The sequence below is a fragment of the Rousettus aegyptiacus genome, unplaced genomic scaffold, assembly GCF_014176215.1.
Source record: "Rousettus aegyptiacus isolate mRouAeg1 unplaced genomic scaffold, mRouAeg1.p scaffold_m13_p_5, whole genome shotgun sequence".
Classification (NCBI taxonomy): Eukaryota; Metazoa; Chordata; class Mammalia; order Chiroptera; family Pteropodidae; genus Rousettus; species Rousettus aegyptiacus.
The window spans coordinates 91633905-91656487 of NW_023416308.1; the positions used below are offsets into that span (position 1 = coordinate 91633905).

Here is a 22583-nt window from a genome sequence, read left to right on the forward strand (position 1 = left end):
AAATAAACAAAACATCTCCCAAAAGTCTAGAACAGAGTAGGCTCAAGCTTCCTGTTTCTTGCTTCATTTTCTCTTGACTTTACCAAAAGCCTAGATCTTTCTAGAGCATGTCCTTTCAAAAGAGGAGGTAGTTCCAAATCTGTTTATTACAAAATCAGTTAATTAGAAGAAATATGAAGTGAGGAATAAGATCCAAGATAAATTATCTACAAAAAGACACCGGGAGATCACATTAAGATTTACTTATGGCCTGTTAGTCTTCTAAATAGACACTGCACTTCTTGTCAGTGGTGGTTCAAATTATTGTCTTTGATCAATATCTTAACTCTCCTTCCAGTGGGGTAGAGTTTTTGGAAGAGCTTCAACCACTTCCTGGAAGTTAGGTACCAAAATAAACAGAGTGGTGAAAGGAGACGAAAAATAATATGCATGGAAAGTCTTTGAATTCTTGGGGATTATAATCTGACCCTCCTGTTATTTAGATTGAGAACCGTGCCTTTGACAAAGTTTTTTTGATGTTTGATTTCTATGTAAATTGCAGGATATTCCTGTAGTAAATGAAATTGCTTTGTAATATTTCTGTGCCTGAGACCTTTCCTTGGCATAGAAGAGAGAAGAAATTATTTCTCATCTGACAACTTGCCTGAGAGGACAATTTGTCAAAATACAGAGTTTTGGTTCTCACCCTGGTTGGACACCCCATGCATATTTTCACCAAGGATTACACTGCCCAACATTCAATGCAGACTGAAAACCATGCTGCTCTATTCATTACTTTTCTCTCTGCAAATACTCATTAAGAGAGACTTGAGGTGTTTCAATAAATTGAATGTCCAAGGAAACTGTTTAATTCTAAGAAATCTCTTTGTTATCTTGAAGCTGGGTTCTTCCATTTATCTCTATCCTTTTCTCCACCTGTCACTTCTTGTATTCTAACAGTGGAATTACAAGCTCAGTCCTACAAAGGTGAAAAGTAATCATATAAAGTTGAAAGTGGACAAGATCTTAGACAATATTTTATACTACTCCTATATTTTACCAAAGAGAAAAGTGAGACCTCAAAGAACAGGTTCCTCTTTAAAATTACAGCTCAACTAGAATCAAATTTAACACATTTATACATATCTTAATAAGTAAAATATACTGTAAAAGGTGCTGTAGGAGATACAAAGATAAATAAGACCAGATATAACTTCTGAATGGATAAGGAAAGTAGATAAGTATGTTCACGGGTAAGCATACAAGGTAACATAAGGAGATACAGGTAAAAAAAATTATAGTGAAGGTTGGAAATTCTTTTCAGTTGAAAGTAAAATTTTGTTCAAGATATTAAACAATAAAATAAAATGAATATAACAATAGAATGTGCATTAGTGTTGGGCTCAGTGTTAGGCATTTAATAATTTGGAAAAACATATCTGTTCTACTTCTCTGTAATGTGGATGCATCTATAACACAACCTACCCTCCCCCCAATAAGCAGATATATAAAAAATATGATCTAGGTTTGTTGGCATCAATTCCATAGCCTCTCTGTGTGGCAAAATTCTCTTTGGATAGCAAGTATTTCAATATTTATAGGTTTTTAATTTAGTCTCTCTAGTGGTCAGAATTGTATTTATTTTAAACAGATTTTATCACTAGTTAAGCATGACTTCTTCATGGCAGAAAGTAAACCAACTTGGGTGATTTATTCTGCTTTTATTGTACTCATTTTCCTACCTAGAAGAAACTGTTTCTTCATCTGCTGTAAAACACTTAAAGTTTTACAGCTTAAAAATGAAAAATAGTCAGTGGTCAAGGCAAGTTTACAGAGTATCAGAAAACTGTATTTTTTTTCAATATTAGTCACTTAATATTAACACCAGAAGTAGCGATGAGGACTCAGAGAGAGCTTGGAGCGTTAGCAGTCCTAGATTTGGCAGCCCAATGTACTTACCAAATCCGTGAAAATTTATGTGAGAATTCAGAATTCAAGAGGAAATCCTCAGTAAACAGATGAAGGTGGGATCGGCTGCATAAGAGCTCAGCATTAGCGGTGCAGACTTGAGAATATCCTGAAGAGTGGGATGGTGGAATTCTTGGAGTGAGTTGATTTCTCTGAGAGAAATGATAGGACCAAGGCTCAGAAATGTTAGGCAAGCTTTCCAATCATACAAACAATAAGTTTCAGAACTGGAATGCAGTTGACTCCTTGGTCCCCGTTTCCTGGAACTTAGTTATTGATTGATTAGTAATTAGTTATTGATTGATGATTGGGTACTGGTGACTAGATGAATGAAGAGGTAAAAGGATTGAAAGAGCAATAGTATATCACAAGGGTCAAGAAGAGAGCTCGTCCGCTGAGATAATCAGTAACAATAAGTTACAATATTTGTTAAGTAAAGGTATTGATTTTGCAAACTGATGGGCATGAGAACCTTTAGAATTTAAGCCTTGTAGAGAGGGTCACATGGAAGCTTACAAACATTTAGGAAAAAATGAGGTAGCTGCTATTCATAGGCACTAGGAAATAAGACCTGGACCTAAACATATAGGTCCAGGTAAGAGTGAGCAAAAACAAAGTGTTTTCCTTTTCCTTTGCTTAAGAGAGAGTCTTCTAAGTTAAAAGAAAAGGGGAAGACTCACTGGAGAGTAACAAAGCGACACACCGAGCAACAAGAGGAAAACCAATGGAAAGTTTCTTTCTGACTCAAGAGACATTGGAGGCAATAACAAAGACAGGAGTTAACTCTGGAAGGACATTGGAACTTCTTTCTAAGAGATGCATAATAGCATCTCAGATAGATGAAACCATAGCTCACTGACTTCTTTCAGTCTTTACCTTTTCAGGCTGAACCCTTCATGTTTCATTAAGGCAAGATGAGTTTGAGCCCCTCACTATGCTGGTAGAACCTTTCTGATGTGTCCTAAGCGTCTCAACCCACTCTAAATAGTCAGTACTCTAAACAGTACACAATGTATCCAAGTGTGGTATGACTGCCACACAATAGAGCATGGCTATGTCTCTCTTGTTCTGGACCTGAAACGTACCATGCAGCCTGAAATTTCATTAGTCTTGCATTTTGCAAGCCTCATCAGATCTCAAATTTCTCTACTTGTTTCTTTCATTTTACTTTGTTGCTGTGCAGCCTGTATATTTCTTCTATAATTTTCTTTCTGCCAGTGCTGCTTTGGCTATGGAGAAGTATCTGTGCTCTATCTTGTTTATCATTAATAAACCCCCAAGCTCTGTTCTCATTTCCAAGCTACTAATATCTGATAATGATTTCCACGTCAGAATACACACAGCTGGATATTCAAACCCCAGGTTAAATTTTGTTTTCCGACATACCACCTGTTTCGAGTTTGAAGGTAAAACTAGATGTGTTGTAAAAGTTGTTCAAGAAAGAGGAATATGTGGTAATAAGAAGTTCTCTCCTTTGACCTAACTGCTACCAAACTACTGGGCGGTGAAAAAATGGTTCCGTTGATCTCTGAAATCAATGTGTAGGAGCTCCAGCTCCTGAGGCAGGTACCATTACAGTTGTTAAACTATCAAAACTTCTGCAGAGCCATTTTTCTTGAAGGGTTGGAAAATTGTTTGGGGCTAGGTTGGGATTAGTTTGCTTGCTGCTGATATAAACATCTCTGAATTGTATTTTCTTACATGCTCAAGTAACCTAAGAACCTCAAATTAAAGAACAAAGCAGATTGACTAGGCACAACCAGACATTTTTTAAAGCAAAATTGAGTACAATAATAACAGCTTTCAGAAATTGTAAAAATATCAATTCAAGAAAATTAGGTTTAATGTAAGCTTAGCAGTGGAATTTTATTAAAAATATTCTCACCGGAGCATGGAGCATTTAAATAATGAATTTACAAGGAAAAACACAAGGAAATCTCAGAAAGCTGTTACTTACAATGAGAAAAAACAAGCACACTTTAATGATTATAGATTTGAGTTTGGAGTATTTTGCTTGATTTTCATTCCATTGCCTCTCTGTCATTGGAGGTCTATCTGATGATTTGGGTAAGTATCATGGGTGAATGTCTTTGTGTTTGCTCAGCAAAGAACAACAGTTGCAATATGTAAATAGGGTGCTTCTTCCCTTTGGTTGCCTTGGGATATGTATAATAGATTAAGTTGGTTTGTGCAGAGCAAACAGGTCTGTATTACCAAGAATATGAATAATGTTGGTTTCCATAATTGCTAACATCTGGCTTTCCATAAATCTGTTAAATTGCATGGAAGCAGAATTAGATTTCTGTGTCATAAGTAAAGCAATTACATGGAACTCTGTAGGCAATATGGCCCTATATTCAACTGTGAAATTCTTTCATTCTGGAACAACAAATGCAACCCCAGGTTTTGTACCTTGTTTTTATTGGGCATGCTCAGGTTTCTTAATTTATGAGAGAAAAAAAACAAAAACATTGCCAATATGTTTGCAACTTTGTAATGCAAAATAAGCAATTGTTAACAAAGCATATTATAGTCGAGCATTAATTGCCAATTTAGAGATTATTTTAGAGGATACCATGGATTAAATATCTCTTTGTAGCCACTCTTTCTGGGTCTGTTTAAATTACCCTTCCAGGCAATTTCTTGAGTGATTTGTCAAGAGGTCTTCCTCTGTTTTATCCTCAAACATTTGACAAGAAACTAGGATGGGGAGAAAAGAGGTAAAGATGCCTTGCTATTTCAGTGTGGTTCCTATTTTGCTGATTAATCACAGTTTGAACCAGAACCAGGGGCTTTGCAGATGAAAGTGCAATTAAATGTATTTCCTGAAGAGAAAGGTTGTGGTTATGCCTTAGGCTCAGTGAACAACCCAGAGAACAAATTTTGGTAAAAGTGGGCTCTATAATAGTATCGGTCTGTAAATTTTCTGAATTTAAATAAGTTAAATAAATACACTGAACATCTACAGTATATTATGTTATACTTGGCACTGAGAAGAAAAAAAAATGAAAATATTTAGTCTCTACCCTCTTTGGAGATGTCTAGACTAAACACGTAACTTCTGAGAAGGTAATTCAAGGACAGCATTGCATATAAGGTACAGAGAAAACAAAAAGTCAATATTAACTGTCTCGTAGTATGAGGGGTGGTGACATTTGATTCTGATTTTGAAGAATAAATGGTAGTGAAGATGGCATAATAATTGATAGCTTGCCTTATCAAGTAACTTATACTCCACTCCATTCTATATAGACTAAGAAAAAGTAGAGCTAGGGGACAGTAACAGGAAAAGGTATGTTCTAAGACACTAGTAGAGGAAATAACATGGTCTGTGTATCACCCATTGCTTTTGAACGAAAAGGAGAAGAGACAGAAGGTAACACTTGAAGTGTAAGACTGGGGCTCGTATGTTATGCTACAAGTTTGAACCTTTTGTTATAAGCATCAGAGAACCACTGAGAGGTGGTAAGAAAAGGAGTGACGTAGACAGATCTGCTTTTTAGAACACCACTCCCCTGTGCAAGGTATTTAGAGCAACAATTCTCATCTAGCAGAACAGATCCCAGATGTCTGGATCCTACTTTACATCAATTAAATCAGTTTCTCATCGTGGTGAGCCTGGGCACCAGTACTTTTTAAAGGACTGACACATGTATCTATTGGGCCCACAATAAAAAAAAATTAAAAAATAAAATAAAAAACACTGGATTAGAGTGAGAAGTAGCTGAAGTCAGAGAGTCCAGACAGGATGCTAACAGAATACTCCCAGTGATAAGTATGCAGATATGAGCTAACATAGAATTCGAATTTTATTTTGATATGGTAGACACTGAAGTTAACACTGAATTTTATTTTTTATGATTATGTATGTGCTGAGCCATTGGTCTGTCAATGTATTCTCTTTATCTCCTAGACTCAAAATAAGTATGATGAGAGAAGTATAAGATCGAATGTTTTAGTTATTAAAGCAAACACAGGGGAGAGTAATGCAAATGTGATATTTTAGTATTGTTCCAAGGTGGCATATACCTGAATAGTAAGCTGTATACCACCTACTGTCATTACAGTGGGAGTTCGGAGGAGATGAATGGTAACTGTGAATTGACATCGTATTGGGAAATAACTGAGGAGGCAGGGCTTGGCTTCTGTCTTAAATATTTACATTCGTTAAATGAAGAAATAAATATTTATTGAGTCATTATATTATCTACATTTTTATTTTCAAATGATCATATATTAGGTGGGTCTAGTTTTATATAAGAGATAAATGCAGGACAGAGAGGCTAAATAATATGATCAAGGACATACAGTGTGATGTGTAAAATGACCTGTACTTAGTAAGCACTTGATTAAATAGAAGAGCTTAACTTTTAAACATGGGTCACCTGACTCCCACATTCAATGCTCCTTTTAGTTAGGAAGATTCAGAGTTGAGGTAGAAGATTGGGCAGATGAGGGAGGTTTCTAGGCAGCAGCAGCATTTGGTCAACATGTTAGAAAAAGCATGAGTGTGACCAGGAACAATGAGGAAATAATTGGGGTCTGACTATAGTTGACCTGGCATTTAGGCATCATAATTTGGGATCCTTTCCACAGTTTTCAAAGGAAGAATCATTAATTAAATGTCTTGACTGAAGCTATAATTGGTGAGACAAAGACAAAAAGTAAATCTTGGAATGAATTAGCTTCTAGAAATATTATTGGAATTCCTTAACATCTTCTACTGTGTACCCCTGTTGCAAAGCCAAGTTTTATACCAATATAGTGCATGCATTCAGTCAGGAAAAATAGGTCATTTATTTCTCATTATTTTTGAGTCACAGCAGTTTCAGAAATTTAGAAAACTTGGACAAAGTCGTTATATCATTCTCAGAATTTCAACTAAAAATACTAAGGAGGATTTGTAGAAGAGTTTTTCCTTGAAAATGAGTTGCAATGTCTAGAGGGTAAACACGTGAAAGTAGATAAAACCACAGTACATTCTGGTATGCTGGAAGATGACTTTAGACATTGAGTTGGCACAGTTACTGGAAAGAACTCTAGTATGTCTGTCAGAAGGCCCAGGACACAGTCCTTGCTCTAATATATACTAGCCATGTAACCCCTTAGCCATCTCTGTACATTAGTTTCTTCTTTCATAGAATGAGAACAACTATTTCCATCATGCAATTATATGGCATGACCTATGGGGGGAAAAAAAAAGCTTTCCAAAACTTTGAAACAATATATAAATATAAAGTAGTAAAATCGATTTTATGCTTTTGAGCACTTTAGGGGAAAATACCACTGACAATTATTTTTTCTTTAGTCCATAATCTTTAACCAAATGCCTGCAACCTTATACATATTTAACATGAAATTTAGGAAGTAGAATAAGTTAATTTACACTGTTCTTCTTATAACTTGCTATCAGAGTCAAGCCTTCCAATCAGTAGCCTACGAATTGTTATCTACATGTAATCCTGTGTTCCTCCTTATTACCTATATGAGGACAATCTCTTACTTCATGGTGAATATTTATAACACCTAGTATGCAGAGCCTTGTGCGGAGCAGACTTTTAGTAAAAATTTATTGAAATCAATGTTGTCATCTGAAAGATATTTGAAAGGCATGACAGTAAATTAATCAGTGGAGTAGAATACTCTGATAGACAAATGACTGACTAATGTATTCAAATGGCATAAAGATTGTCATAAATAAAAAAAAATCAAGTATTTTAATTAAATTTATTGGAAGTGAAATTATATAGGTTTCAAGTGTACAATTCAATAATACATCATCTATATATTACATTGTGTGAGTGCTCTCAGAACTAGTACCAATTTAAGGAAGACATTTCTAAGTTACTCAGTGATGGAATTGGCTGCCTTGTGAGGTAATAGAGCACCTGCTAAGGCCAGACAGCTATGTGTTTGAGATGTTGTTAAGCTAACTTGACCTTCAAATGTCAGAGAGGGCTAGCTGAATTTATGTTTTCCTTCCATACCTGGTTATCAATGTAAAACAGCTACATATATGTGTGTCTTTCATTAAGACCTACACCTTAAACTACTGTAGCTCTGGGACATTTTCTTACGTGGGCAAAAATGCTGCTGGCCATTAGGATGGGGAAGCTTGATTAGGAAAGCACCTACCAAGAATTACTCCCTCTTCTTTCATCATTGGCCCAAGAATTTGGGGGCAGTCTAATTGGCTCAGGGTTGCCCTAATTGCCCACTTGTTCCTACTCAGTGGCTAATCTATTCACACCTTTTCTAAAAGACTCAGAGATCTCCATAGGGTGTATCCACACGGTTAATGCATTAAAGTATTTATAGTCTCTGGAGGGTATAGTTTTTGAAAATATCCTAAACCTAGTTTACAACTGCTATTAGATAATTCAGTAATTGGTGTCCAACACTTGCAGGTTTGAGTTTCAGACCTGCCACTTGCTAGCTCTATGACAGTGGGCACAATATTTAACTTCTGTAAGCCTCGGCTTCCTTATTTGCAAAGTAGAGTTAACAAATCCTGTAACACTGAGCTGCCTTGTAGAGTCTATGAAGTAATGCATGTGAACTCATTGACGCAGTACCTGGCACAAGATGGATGCTCAATAGTTAATTAAAGCTATCGTAAATGATTATTATTTTCTAATGATTAGATTCTAAAGCTCTGTGTTTTTTTTTTTTACTGCAGATATTGATGAATGTGCCTTAAGAACACATACCTGTTGGAATGATTCTGCCTGTATCAACTTGGCAGGGGGCTTTGACTGCCTCTGTCCCTCTGGGCCCTCCTGCTCTGGTGACTGCCCCCATGAAGGAGGACTGAAGCGCAATGGGCAGGTGTGGACCCTGAAAGAAGACAGATGTTCTGTCTGTTCCTGCAAGGTAAGACCAGTGTAATTTAGCAGAAATTGTAACCATTCTTTCTCCTCCTCCCATTCTTCTTTCCCTCCCTACCTCTTTCCCACAATTTGTTAACTCATGTGTGTCCTGTAGTTCCTGAAAAGACTTCTCCTATCCTAATCGATGCTATAGCTAATGATGCTGCTGAGTGGCAGGCAAATCTGCTCTTAGTGAAAAGTGAGGTGTGGGGTTGAGAAGAGACTGCAGAGCATAGGGGTTGCAGGGCAGAGAAGCCAATCAGAGATTTGTCTCCAGTAGTCAGAGACAGGTGGACTGCATTCTGAACAAATGGTAATGATAGTACAAGACCTTCCAGTAAATGTCTTCTTTGTTGTTCTCTGTGCCAGGCTATTAAAGTTGTTCGGAAACGAGTTTAATGCTTATGAAAATAAGCATTGACTAGTTTTGCTTTATGTTTTGCAGAATGGACCTATCAAAGTATTTGATTTCTTTGTGCTTTATTCCATCTTTTATTGATCTTTCCTATTTTCCTTTGATATTGCTTTGATGTAGCTCTTACATAGTATTGTCTTTTGGGATGGGACTGTTTAATCTTGGACTTTAAATGCACGGGAACCATGAGAAATTCCTTGCTTAGTTCCCTCTTTGAGAGCTGGTCTCCTGAGAATGTCAGAGTATCCCCTAGAAACAGAATTGAAGTGAACCTTGAAAAGTCTTCCAGTTCATTTACCTGCCTTCAAGCCTGCCACACCTCCAACAGACCTGGGGGTTACCTATTTAGGAAAGCTTTATTATCAATTCTTTAGATCATTGCCCTATAACACCCATTTTTTCCCCCTTATACATTAACCTACTTTAACGTATCCAGACTTAAGTCTATTGCCTATGTATGGAGAACCTCCCATGTTCCAAGCATCCTGTAATTTAAAAACAGCATCACATTTAATATAGCACAACTTTGAAAAATAAAGAATCTGAGTTTCTAAGTTTTAGAGAAAGTAATATGCCCTAAATGTCACAAGGTAGCAATGCATAAGCTAGGACTTGAATTCCACTTGTTTGCCCCAAATTTTATAGTTTTCTCATCTTGCCATATGTCCTGTAACACTCTCGATGATATCTGTCGATATAGTCGATATAGTCGAATATGTAAAACCATTTAAGCCATCAGTCAATCCAACTTGACTGAGCTCAAACTCTCAACTCAGTACTATGTTAATTATTGCGTGGGGCATTCCCTCAAGAATTTTTAAGTTGTTCAATAAAATATTTAACCATGTGACACTGACTCAGAGGGGAAAAGGTTGTAAAAGAAGAAACTCATCGTGAGTTAGAATTGTTGAGGCCTTATAGAAGAAGTTGGCAATTAGACCTCTATTCGGAAGCAAAACATGGTTGGATTTCTTTACTAGTTATTTTTTAGAAAATACTGTTTTTCCAAACAAATACTGACCCCAGCCTGACCCCAAATCCTTGTTTAGGCTTTCTAGATTTCCAGACCTGGAATGCAAAAAAAAAATTTTGGTTGAGTCTTGACTAAGGTGAAACCAAAATTTCTTTTTCAGGTTTTGTCAGATATAAATATTGTTACTCCAGTTTTTTTTCTCACTTATGTTTGTATGAAATATATTTTCCATCCCTTTACTTTCAATCTGTATATGTCTTTTGATATGAAATGGCCCTTTTATAAGCAATGTATGTACTGATATTGTTTTAAATTTATTCAACCACCCTGTGTCTTTTTATTCGAGCATTTAGTTCATTGATGTTTTAAGTAATTTTTGATAAGTATGTAGTTATTGCCATTTTAGTGACTGTTTTCTGATTGTTTTTGTACTTCTTGTTCTTTACGTGTTGACAACTTCCTATTGTGTTGTTTTTGGAATCCCTTTTCTTTATTTTTCATATATCTCTTATAGATTTCTGGTTTATAGCAGTCTATTTTAAGTCGATGGTCATTTAAGTTTGAATACATTCTAAAATCACTACAAAGTTTACTCACTCCCTCCCCATATGTGATTTTGTTATTATTTTTTTACTTCTTTTGTGTATCCCTTAATTCATTGTTGTAATTACACATGATCTCCTTATCTTCGCCTTAATTTTTGTACTAGCTTTAAAGTTGGTTGATCCAGTGCCTTTACTGTTTGCCTTCGCAGTGAGAATTTTTTTTCCCTCCTACATTTTCTTATTCATATTTTTGACCTTTTCTTCTTAAAGAAGGCCCTTTAACATTTTTTTTGCAATACTGATTTAGTAGTGATGAACTCTTTTACTTTTTCCTTGTCTGGGACACTTTCTTCCTCTTTCAGTTCTAAATGATAGCCTTGTAGGTTTTTGTGTTTTATTGCTTTGAATATTTCTTGCCAATCTCTTGCCTGCAAAAGTTTCTACTGAGAAATCAGCTGTTAGTCTTATGAGAGCGCCCTTGTATATTACTAACTGCTTTTCTCTAGCTACTTTTAAAATTCTCTTTGTCTTTATTTTTTGGCATTTTAATTATGATGTGTCTTGTTGTGGGCCTCTTTGTGTTTCTCTTGTTTAGAACTTTCTGTGCTTCCTCGACTAATACGTCTATTATTTTTCCAGGTCAGGGATGTTTCTCAATCATTATTTCTTCAAATAGGTTTTCAATCATTTGCTCTCTCTTTTTCTGGTAGCCCTCTGAGGTGAATATTGGTCCACTTGATGTTGTCTCAGAGGTTCCTTAAACTATTGTCATTTTTTGTTGATTCTTTTTCTTTTTGTTGTTCCAATTGGGTGTTTTTCACTGCCTTGGCTTCCAGATTATTGAAGCTGTGCTGCCTTATCTAATCAGTTCTTGATTCCCGTTAATGTATTCTACATTCAGTTATTGTATTATTGATTTTTGACTGGTTCCTTTTTAGAGTATCTCTTTGTGGAAGTTATCGCTGATTTTATCTACTCATTCTTTAAGTTCATTAAGCATCCTTATAACCAGTGTTTGAACTCTGTATCTGATAGGTTGCTTTCCTCCAATTTGTTTAATTCTCGTTCTGAAGTTTTGTCCTGTTCTTTCATTTGGCACATATGTGTCTCCTCAGATTTTGGCTGACCCCCTGTGTGTTTGTTTATATGTATTAGATCTTCTATGTCTCCCAGTCTTGTTAGAGTGGCCTTTTATAATATGTGTCCTATGAGACCTAGTGACACAGTCTCCCTAGTCACCTGAGCCAGGTGCTCCAGAGTCATTCCTGTGTAGGATATGTATGCCCCTCTGTTATCATTGAGACTTGGTTGCTGTTGGCACATCATTCAATTGAATTGAGCCGAAGGCTGTCTGTGAGTTTGGGCTGTTTTTACAGAAGACAAGCTATCGTGTGGGGGCTGACCTCATAAAGCAGGATTTGCGTTAGTGTGGCTTTGATACCAGCCGAGTCCACCCTTTGGGTGTGACATTGTGGAGTTCATTGGGCAGTGCTCTAGTGGTCTGAAGCCAGGTGTGTTGGTTCTAGAGCCTCTTGAGAGGGATTCTTTTGCAGCCCAAGTTCAGGTACCATTTGTGCCTTGCTTATGACCACCTCATGGGAGCTACAAATTGAACTGCGGTCACTTGCCGCTATTCCTGGACTTGGAGGAATTTGGGAGTAGCAATACTGTGAACCAACACTGGTGCCAGGTTTGAGACCCTTTGGTGGACACCACAATATGACCTTAGTTTAGCTGCCACTTGTGCTGGGCTTGTCGCCACTTAGTTGGCTTTACATTCCAAGCCAACATAGGCCACAGCTTATGCCAGGATTGAGGCCTCCCAGTGAGAGCCACAATGCAAGTTGTGACTAATTGCCTCTTATGTCAGGCTTGAGGCTGCATAGCAAGCAGTATAGGGTATGCCAAAGCCAGCCACTGCTTATTTAGGGTTTGTGGACATTTGAGAGATTTTAGAAAAGTTTATAGCATGAGCTGAGGCAGAGTGCTTCAGTGAAAATGCCATTGGAAGTGACTCCACCTGAGCATGCAAGTAGAGTAGGGCAAGTTTTCAGGAAATCAGCAGGCAGGGTGAAAGGTGAAAGCCAGATTAAAGGAGAGCACAGATTTTTTGCCTGCCTATACTGGGCTTGCTGTATGGGAGGAGCACTCAACAAAGAAATAATGGTTCCTGCCAGCAATGCCATCTTTGGAGAGAGCTACCCTGACCCCTGCCCCTCCAAATCTCGCCCTGCAGCTAGTCAAATTAATTTCTCCCTGTGTGTCCTGGAGCTTTTTGAACTGCTACTCCAGCACTAGAGCCTAGAGTGAGTGAGTTTGTGAGTGAATAAGTCTATGTGCATGCCTCTTAAGAAGACACCTAGGTCTCCAGCGGCCTTTGTCTCACTCAGATGCAATCTCTAACGGTTTCACAGTCAGATGGTACAGAGGCTCCTCTTCTTGGCACTGGTGACCCAGGGAACCCTGTGTGGTGCTGGGATCTCTTGCTCCTCAGGGGAGACCTCCGCTGCTAAGCTATTCCTTCCAATTTTTAATTGCTATAATGAGGGTGTGGGACCTGCCCATTCTGTGTCTCCGCCCCTCTTACCAGTCTCCTCTTGGCTTCTGCTTTATATTTTTCATTTTAGGACTTTTGTTCAGCTAGTCTTCAGGTGGATCCTAATGATTCTATAATCTAGTTGTAATTTTGATGCAATTGTGAGAGGAGGTGAGCACAAAGTTTTCCTACTCTGCCATCTTGACCCAAGGTCCATAAGAGTTCTGTTCTTCCCTGATTAAAAAAAAAAAAAAATCTCAAGTACTTAAGCATCCAAATGGATTATTACAATGGCATCATCTTGGAGGCTAAGAAGTCAAACTCAAGGTTGGAATATAAAGTACTGGCTTTTTAATCATATCCTCAATGTTTCAAATTCAAATAAAACCAAATCACACAAGCCAACAAAGGGCCAAGGCTTAGTGTTAAAAGAAGCAGGGTCAAAGTTTTCTAAAAAGTCCATTTTCCTTTGTGAGATCAGTGTAGCTGGTTAGCTACTAGTGTTTCATACCAATTGAAAAAGAGGTCTTGAAATATGTTCATAGCTGAATGGAGTTCAGCGATAAAACTAGGCTTGCATAAGTGTGTTTGGGCTTTTGTTTAGATGTCATGTTTTTCTGCATCAGTGACAATGATTCCATGCACCTTTCGACCACTTAGCTGATTGAGCACAGAATAAGTGCTGAACTATTCAGAATCCAGGTTCCTCCAGCATTATCCAGACCACAGAAACCCAAGTGAAAATAGTTCTTTCTCTGGGCTGGATCCCTAAATCTTAGTTAAAGCCCAGCTTCTTTTTATAGATACCCAACTGTGGCTCTTCCATTTATAAATTTGTCCAGGGCCTTAGGAAGCATCTTCATTTTCTACATGTGCTACGTGGGAAAATACGTCAGGTTTATTAGTGTCTAGGAAATGCAGCTTTTTGATATGAGTGCTTGTGTTTCATACTGGAGATCATGGAGATGAATAGTGAAATGAATATACACATAATTAACCACCTGTCGTGCCATGGTAGAGTCATGAAAAATTTGTTATGGGAACTTAGAAAGGGGAAATATGCTGTTCTAGGAACATGATGCAGAGAAAAATAGGGAATGACTTCACATAGTAGGTGACCTTTGAGTAAGACCTTAAAGCAGGGTCACCAGCCCCCAGACCATGGACCGGTACTGTGGCCTATTAGGAACTAGGCCACGCAGCACGTGAGACGCAGGTGAGCAAGCAAGCTTTATTTGTATTTTCAGCCACTTGCTAGCACAGGCGTCACCGCCTGGGCTTCATCTCAGATCATCAGGCATTAAATTCTTATAGGAGCATGGGTCCCTGGTGCCAAAAAGGTTGGGGACTACTGCTCTAGGAGTTATGTCAAGGAACAGGGTCTCCATTCATTCCCCTAACTTTATCTTTCTGTCATGCTGTTCCAAACCCTGCCTTTTCATTGCAGGAGCTTGAGGTTTATGCCATGTTAATTCCCCAATTGACTGGGCACTTTGATTCTTAATTAGTGGTTGTCAAAACTTCCCTTGTACTAGAATCACCTGGAGGGCTTGTTAAACTTTGATCACTCTTAGACTCTGTGGCTCAGTAGCTGTGGATTTGAGCACAACAATTTGCATTTGTAACTAGTTCCTAAGAGATTCTAATGGTTCTGGTCAGAAGACTACACTTTGAGAACCACTGTCCCAAGAATTCTTCTGATCTCAATTTGTCTAAAATCATTTTTTCCCTCCCTCTGACCTCCTCATGATACAAAATCATTGTTATAAAAGTCTGGATTGGGATATAGTTCCTGTTTTCTTCCTTCCTTCCTTTCTTTCTTTCTTTCTTTCTTTCTTTCTTTCTTTCTTTCTTTCTTTCTTTCTTTCTTTCTTTCTTTCTTTCTTTCTTTCTTTTTTTGTTAATTTACTATATAGAAAAGTCATTTCCTCTCTCTAGACCTGGTTTCTACATTTTTAAAATAAGGCAGTTGGATTAAATGACTGCTAAAATTGTTTAACCCTAGGTGCTAATTAGAGAGGGCTGCTGGACTAGATTATGGGGGGTAACCTGAAGGCAAAATTAATATTTTGGAAAAAGATTGACTATCACAGCCCAATGTGTTTGTGTGTGAGAAGGTAGAACAGATGAGTCTAGAGTGCCATTTCTAATTTTATACTTTATGTCAAGGATCAAAAATTTTTTTCTATAAATGGCCAGATTGGCTTTCGACACCGTAGTATGAATGCAGCCATAGGAATATGTAAATGAATGAAGGAAGCTATGTTCCAATAAAACTTTATTCATAGAAAGAGTGGAATTTGGACTCTGGGCGTCAGTTTACCAAACCCTGGTTTATATTATTATTCATTTTAAGTAAATAATTTTAAGTCTACCTTCTTGATTTAAAAATTTTGAAACAAAGACAGAAAGAAAAATAGTAATATTATGCAATCTGGAGTAAATGTATCAATGTGTTGATTATTCAGTAATAAAATGTTTAATTTATATTAGAAAACCTATCATTTTCCAAGCATAATAAGAATTTGTTTTTTTTATTTGCTAGGAAAGTGTATTTTCCTGCTTTTTAAAATTCAGAAGCAATTTAAATACTCCAAAACTTATTGTTTATAACTGAATTTTCATTATAAAACTGCATAAAGCATTTATCTCCAGTGGTTAAAGGGTGGGAAAATACATCTTTGGCATTTAAGTGGGGATTGTTCTGACCACTCCAGCTGGGATAGAGGTCAGGCTCTGGGAACGACCCCAGAGATCTATGGCAAGAAGGATTACTCACCATCATTTTGCTCCATTCTCTTGCCAAATTTGGATTCTAGTGCAGCTGTGCTCTGTGCGCTGAGGTTTTATAATGGCATTCTCGTTGAATTAATGGAGCCACCTGTGACATTTTCATTATTAAAAATGATTTTCTTGACAGTTACCCTGTAATTCAAAGCCAAAATGAACATAGCCATTGTTCTGAACACGTTAGAGACTAAGAGGGGCCTATTTGGCATTTTCACATAATTGATGAGATATGAAATTGCTTTACTTTGCACTAACCCTGGAGGTTATTCACAATTCTTATTCATCTTCTTAATCAACACATGAGGAGAAACCTGACATTCTGATTGGATCTCACTACTTGTTGTACAGTAGCCTCTTTTAAAAAAATCTATTCCTGTGTTTGATATCGTTCACTGCCATAGCCATGTGGGCTTCTGAGGCCTGGTCCTTTGTACTTGGAGACAGTAATACTGTGTTCTCGGTAGAGCAGCTGACGAAATGATGTCATGTTGTAGCTATCATAACTTTTCTTAGCTTCTGTTGGTTAAAGTAAACCCCAAGGGAGTCATTTTAAGCAATGGTTACACAAGCAAAATAGTGAGTTCAAATAATGGTATATGAGCTATCAGCCAAAGACCTATTGGAAGATTCCTAGGTTCTGGAAACTTCTTTGTCCAGACTAGCTGAAATCTGATTCAGTTAACCTGCTTAACTAAATATCTTGCTCTCTTTCCACAAACACATGCATACGTGTGTATATGTACATGAATAAGTGTATATGTATGTTTTTATGTGTATATATTTTGTTAACATAAAGTTTTTCAGGGCCAAGAGACAAAGAAAGGGGCTGACAACTCCAGCATTACATTATGAGTTTATTAAGGGAATGTACATACGAATGGCAATGAGAAAATATGGATATTCACCGCCATGAGGCAGGTACTAAGGGATTATATAGGACAGGGAAGGATGGATAAGGGTACTGGGGCATGGCCCACCCTAGATAAGCAGAAAACACCTTACGTATTTGCTTGGGGAAAGGCACAGGCCTTTTTCAGGAACCAGCACAAACCAGTACCTATAGGCCAAAGAGAAAGGGTGGATCAGACAGTATTTGAGGAGACAGGAGAACCAATGTCGGTTCTGCCCCAGATCTAACTGGCAGATCCGGCCCCACTCAGGCAGCTGTCACATTGTGGAATAGTTCTTCCTTTACATATATATAAATCTTTCATTTTTTGGTATTTTGGAACATTATGATTTCTTGTCATTTCTTTTTTTTAATTAAATTGATTGGGGTAACATTAGTTAATAACACTATATATATTTCAATTATATAACTGTATACTTATACTGTATTGTGTGCTCCCCAGAAGTCTAGTCTCCTTTCATCATACATACTTAGGCTCATTTAACCTCGTCATCCTCTCACAACCCCCTTTCCTTCTGGGAGCCACCGTTCTGTTATCTGTATCTGTAAATCGATTTGCTGATTTGTTGCTTTTTCGTTTTACATCCCACATATAACTGAAATCATGTGGTATTTGTTCCTTTTAGCCTGACTTCTTTCACTTAACAAGATTCACTCATATTGTCATAAATGTCAATACTTCATACTTTTTATGGCTGAATAATATTCCTTTGTATATACCAAAACTTTTTTATCCAATAATCTATCAAGGGCACTTAGGTTGTTTTTATGTTTTGCTACCATGTATAATGCTGCAGTGAACATACGTGCACATATATCCTTACAAATAAATGTTTTTACATTTATCAGGTGGATAACCAGAAGGGAATTGCTGGATTATATAATAGTTCTATTCTTAATTTTGGGGGGAAACTCAATGATGTTTTCCATAGCAGCAGCACCAATTTACATATCCATCAGCAGTGTGAGAGGGTTCCTTTTTTCCTACATCCTCTCCAACACTTGTTATTTACTGTCTTATTAATAATAGTCATTCTAACAGGTGTAAGGTAGTATCTCATTGTAGTTTTAATTTGTATTTCCCTTATATCTAATGAGGTTGAACATCTTTTCATGTATCGGCTAGCCATCTGTATATCTTCCCTAGAAAATTGTTCATTCAGATCCTCTGCTCATTTTTTAATCAGATTGTTTTTGTTATAGATTTGCATCAGTTCTTTATATATTTTGAATATTAGCTCCATATCAGAGGTATTGTTTGCAAATAATTTCTCCCATTCAGTTGGTTGTCTTTTTGTTTTCTCGATGGTTTCTTTTGCTGTAAAGAAGCTTTTTAGCTCTATGTGGTCCTGTTCATTTATTTTTTTTTTAACTTTTTTTTAGGGTCTAGTTCAGAAAAACCAACCTGAGACCAAGGTCTATAAATTTTGTGCCTATGTTTTTTTTCTATGTGCTTTATCAATTCAGGTCTTATACTCAAATCTTTATTCATTTTGAATTAATTTTTGTATATGTTGTCAGACAGCAGTCTAGTTTCATTATTTTGCATGTGGCTTTCCAAGTTTTTCAATACCATTTATTGAAGAGTCTTTGCTTTCTCTATTGTATGTTTTTGGCTCCTTTGTTGAAAATTAGTTGCCCATTTAAGCGTATGGGTTTATTTTTGAGCTCTCAATTTTATTCCATTGATCTGTGTGTCTGTTTTTCTGCCAATAACATGCTATTTTGATTATTGTAGCTTTGTAGTATAGTTTGAAGTCAGGGAGTGTGATAGCCCTGGCTTTGTTCTTTTCCTCAGGACTCCTTTGGTTCATTGGGGTCCTTTATGTTTCCATATATATTTGAGAATTATTTGTTTTATTTCTGTGAAAAATGCCATTGGGATTTTGATAGGGATTGCATTAAATCTGTATATTACATTAGGTGTTATAACCATTTTAACAGTGTTAATTCTTACAATTCATGAGCACAGGATATCTTTCCATTTTTTTTGTCTTAAATTTCTTTTAACAATTTCTTATAGTTTTCAGTATATAGGTCCTTCACTTCCTTTGTAATTTTTGTTGTTGTTGCAGTTGTAAAGGGGACTGGTTTCTGTATTTCTCCTTGATATTTTGTTTAGTATATAGGAATGCAACAGATATTTATATTTTGATTTGTATCCTGTAGATATACTGTATTGTTTATTTCTGATAGATATGGTAGAGTTTTTAGGGTTTTCTATATATAGAGTCATATCTTCAGCAAAAAATGAGTTTTACTTTTTCATTCTCAATTTAGATGCCTTTTATTTTTTTATCTTGCTTGATAGTTCTGGCTAAGACTTCCAGTACTATGTTGAGTAACAGTAGTGAGAGTGGGCATCTTTGTCTTGTTCCTGATCTCTAGAGGGAAAGTTTTCGGTTTTTCACCATTGAGTATATTAGCTGAGGGTTTGTCATATATGGCCTTTATTATGTTAAGGTACTTTCTTCCTATACCCATTTATTGTTTTAATTATATGTGGATGCTGTATCTTGCCAAAGACTTTCGTGCATTTATTGATAAGATTGTAGAATTTTTCCTTTTATTTTGTTAATGTGGTGTATCACATTGTTCAATTTGTGGAAGTGGAACCATCCTTGTGTCCCTGAAATGAACCTCACTTCATCATGATGTGTGATCCTTTCAATGCATGTTTTATATGATTTGCTAATATTTTGTTTAGGATTTTTGCCTCTATGTTCATCAGAGATATTGGCCTGTAATTTTCTACTTTTGTGTCATCTTTGACTGGTTTTGGAATTAGAGTAATGTTGCCCTCCTGAAATGAGAAAGGAAATATTTCTTCAATTTTTTTTAGAAGAGTTTGAGGATAAGTATTACATTTTTGAATGTTTGGTAGTATTTGCTAGTGAAGCCATCCTGTCTAGGACTTTTGTTTTTTGGGAAGGTTTTCATTACTGTTTCAATTTCTTTAGTAGTGGCCAGTTTCCAGTTCTTAGTTCATTCTAGGAAGTTTATATATTTCTAAGAATTTTCCCATTTCTTCTAAGTTATAGAATTTTGTGGCATATAGCCTTTCGCATTATTCTTATATATTCACTTGTATTGCTGCGGTATCTGTTGTAACTTCTCTTTCACTTCTGTTTTTGAACCCTCTCCCTAGTAAGTCTTCACATAGTTGGGTTTTTCCTAGCTTTTTTCTTGTAGTTAATTTCCATGTCATACTGTTGTGGTCAGAAAGAATGTTTTGCATGATTTGTCTTCTTTTATTTAGATTAGTTTTGTACCATAACATACGGTTTATCCTTGACAATGTTTCATGTGTGCTTAGGAAGAATGTCTATTCTGTTGTTTAGTGATGGAAAGTTGTAAAATTATTAAGTCCATTTAGTCTGATTTCTCATTTAAGGTTGATACTTCCGTATTGACTTTCTGTTTGGGTGATCTATCCATTACTGTCAATTGAATATTCAGGTCCCCTACTATAATTGTATTTTTGTCAGTTTCTCCTTTTAGGATTATTTATTGCTTTATATATTTTGACAGTCTCACATTAGGTACATATATGTTAGTAAGTGTTATGTTTCCTTGATAAATTATCCTGTTTATCATTATAAAATGTTCATCTTTGTTTCTTGTTTAGTCTTAAAAATCTGTTTCCATTTGTGTAAGTACTACTACACCCATTTTCCTGGAGGCTGTTTTAAGTATCATCTTTCATCATTGAACTTTGAACCTATCTTTGTCTTTGGAGCTGAGATGAGTCTCCTGCCAGCAATATATAATTGGGTCTTATTTTTTAATTCATCCCACTACTCTGGGCCTCTTCAGTGGTGAATTCAGTCCATTAACATTTAGTATGATTATTGATATATGAGGACTTACTACAGCCATTTTATCTTCCCCGCCCCCCCCCCCCCCCCCCGTAGTGATTCTGTGGGCTCTTTTAGTTTGACAGTTTTCGGTATTTTTTTCTTCGTTTCCTTTGTTTTTTGTGTCTCAGGTCTGATTTTTGTATCATGGTTACCATTAGGTTTTTGTAAAATGTCCCATACACACATTGATCCTTTTTTCTTCTGATTGCCTCTCATCTTCATTCACCTATACTCATCCAGTCCTTTTCATGATTTCATTGTCACCAATTATCCCTTTTTATTTTGTGCATTCCTTAGCAAATTGCAGTAGTTATTTTTAATGCCACTTTATAACCTTTGTGTTACAATTGTTTAGTAACTCATTCTGAAGCAGATTCTTAATTTCCTGCTTCTGTGTCTCTTAATCATCTTACTCAAAGTTTTATATACTCATATCTCTTTGTTTCTGGTATAAGAGCTCCTTTCAACATTTCTTGTAATGGACGTCTACCTTTGTAGAGTTCATTTTTTTTCCCCTGATGCCTTGAGAAGTAAGTTATGACAGTTTGAATAACGTGTCTTGAAGAAGACTTCTTTGCAAAATTAGGTTTTCTATTAGTTTCCTCTATTCTGAAGTCTAGTTTTTTCCCTAGCCTTGGGAAGTTTTCATCAATAATTTCTTTGAGTAGGTTCTCTGTTCCGTTTTCCCTCTCTTTTCCTTTTGGCATACCTACTGTCCTTAGGTTGCCCTTTCTAATGTAGGCACATAGTTTTTAGAGTTCATTTTTTTAATACTCTTATTTTCCTCTGGACTGCTGTATTTCCAGTGTTCTCTAATGCATTCCTTATTGAGTTTTTCATCCCTTTGTTAAAGAATTTTTTTAGTCAATATTTTATTTCTGAATTCTCTGTCACTTAATTCAGCTTTTCAAGACTTTGGTTTCTAGAGAACCAAAATGAAACCAGATTTCATCTTCCCAAGTTACCTTGGTTGTTCGTGATTTGATGGATTGTTTCTGTTTCTATGCATTTGAAGTAGTGCTCTTTTTTGTTCTGTGGATACTGGTTTGCTGAATAATTCAGCAGGTTGATAGGTAGGGTACATTTTTTGTTTCCTGGTACAGGGTGTTATAGCACAAGTTTTTGTTTTCTTCTACCTGCACTATTTGCACTTCTGCAGCCTCAGCGCAGCTACATGGCTTCAGTTAAGTAATGACCTGCTTGCCTCATTTATGGGGGGCCACCAATGTAGTGGAGGAATGTGGTGAGTCATGGAAAACTGGTTGTGAGTCCCAGAGCTACTCTATTTTGCTGCTTTGTTTTTGACTTTTTACTAGGCTCTGCCAGAGCCTGTGAGGGAAAGGAGACAGGTTCTCAATCTTACATCTCTTTTTGTTTATAGCTTCCTAGCCACCTCTACCCAGTTGCGCCATGATGGAGTGGGGAAGGAGATGCCTTTTACAAGCTAGGGACTCCTCTTGCCCTCCTTATACTCCAGGCTATAGTGTGAGGGCTCCAATACCATGCTTGCTGGAGTCACAGTGGATGCAGAACTGTATCGGCAGCCACTGTCCATGTCACTTCTCCCATCCTACCTCCTTATTTCGATGTGCCCATCTTTAGATGCCCTGATGCATGGATCCAGTGTGTTTGTATGTTCATCAAGGGATCCTTTGTGGAGTTACAGCTGTGCAGCTTGTAAATTTAAAGGGAGAAACAGTGGAGTCTTTTCACTCTCCCACGATGCTGTCATCACTCC

The 22583-nt window shown here is 36.7% G+C and overlaps 1 protein-coding gene across 3 annotated transcripts in view; it reads left to right on the plus strand.

Moving 5' to 3' along the window:
• NELL1 (neural EGFL like 1) overlaps nt 1–22583 on the plus strand; it is a 692265-nt gene that overhangs the window by 663650 nt on the left and 6032 nt on the right. For all 3 annotated transcript variants that reach the window (XM_016138479.2, XM_016138478.2, XM_016138480.2), the window contains one exon: nt 8627–8820. In XM_016138479.2, coding sequence (XP_015993965.2) covers nt 8627–8820 — 194 coding nt within the window. The remainder of the gene's footprint in view (nt 1–8626; nt 8821–22583) is intronic.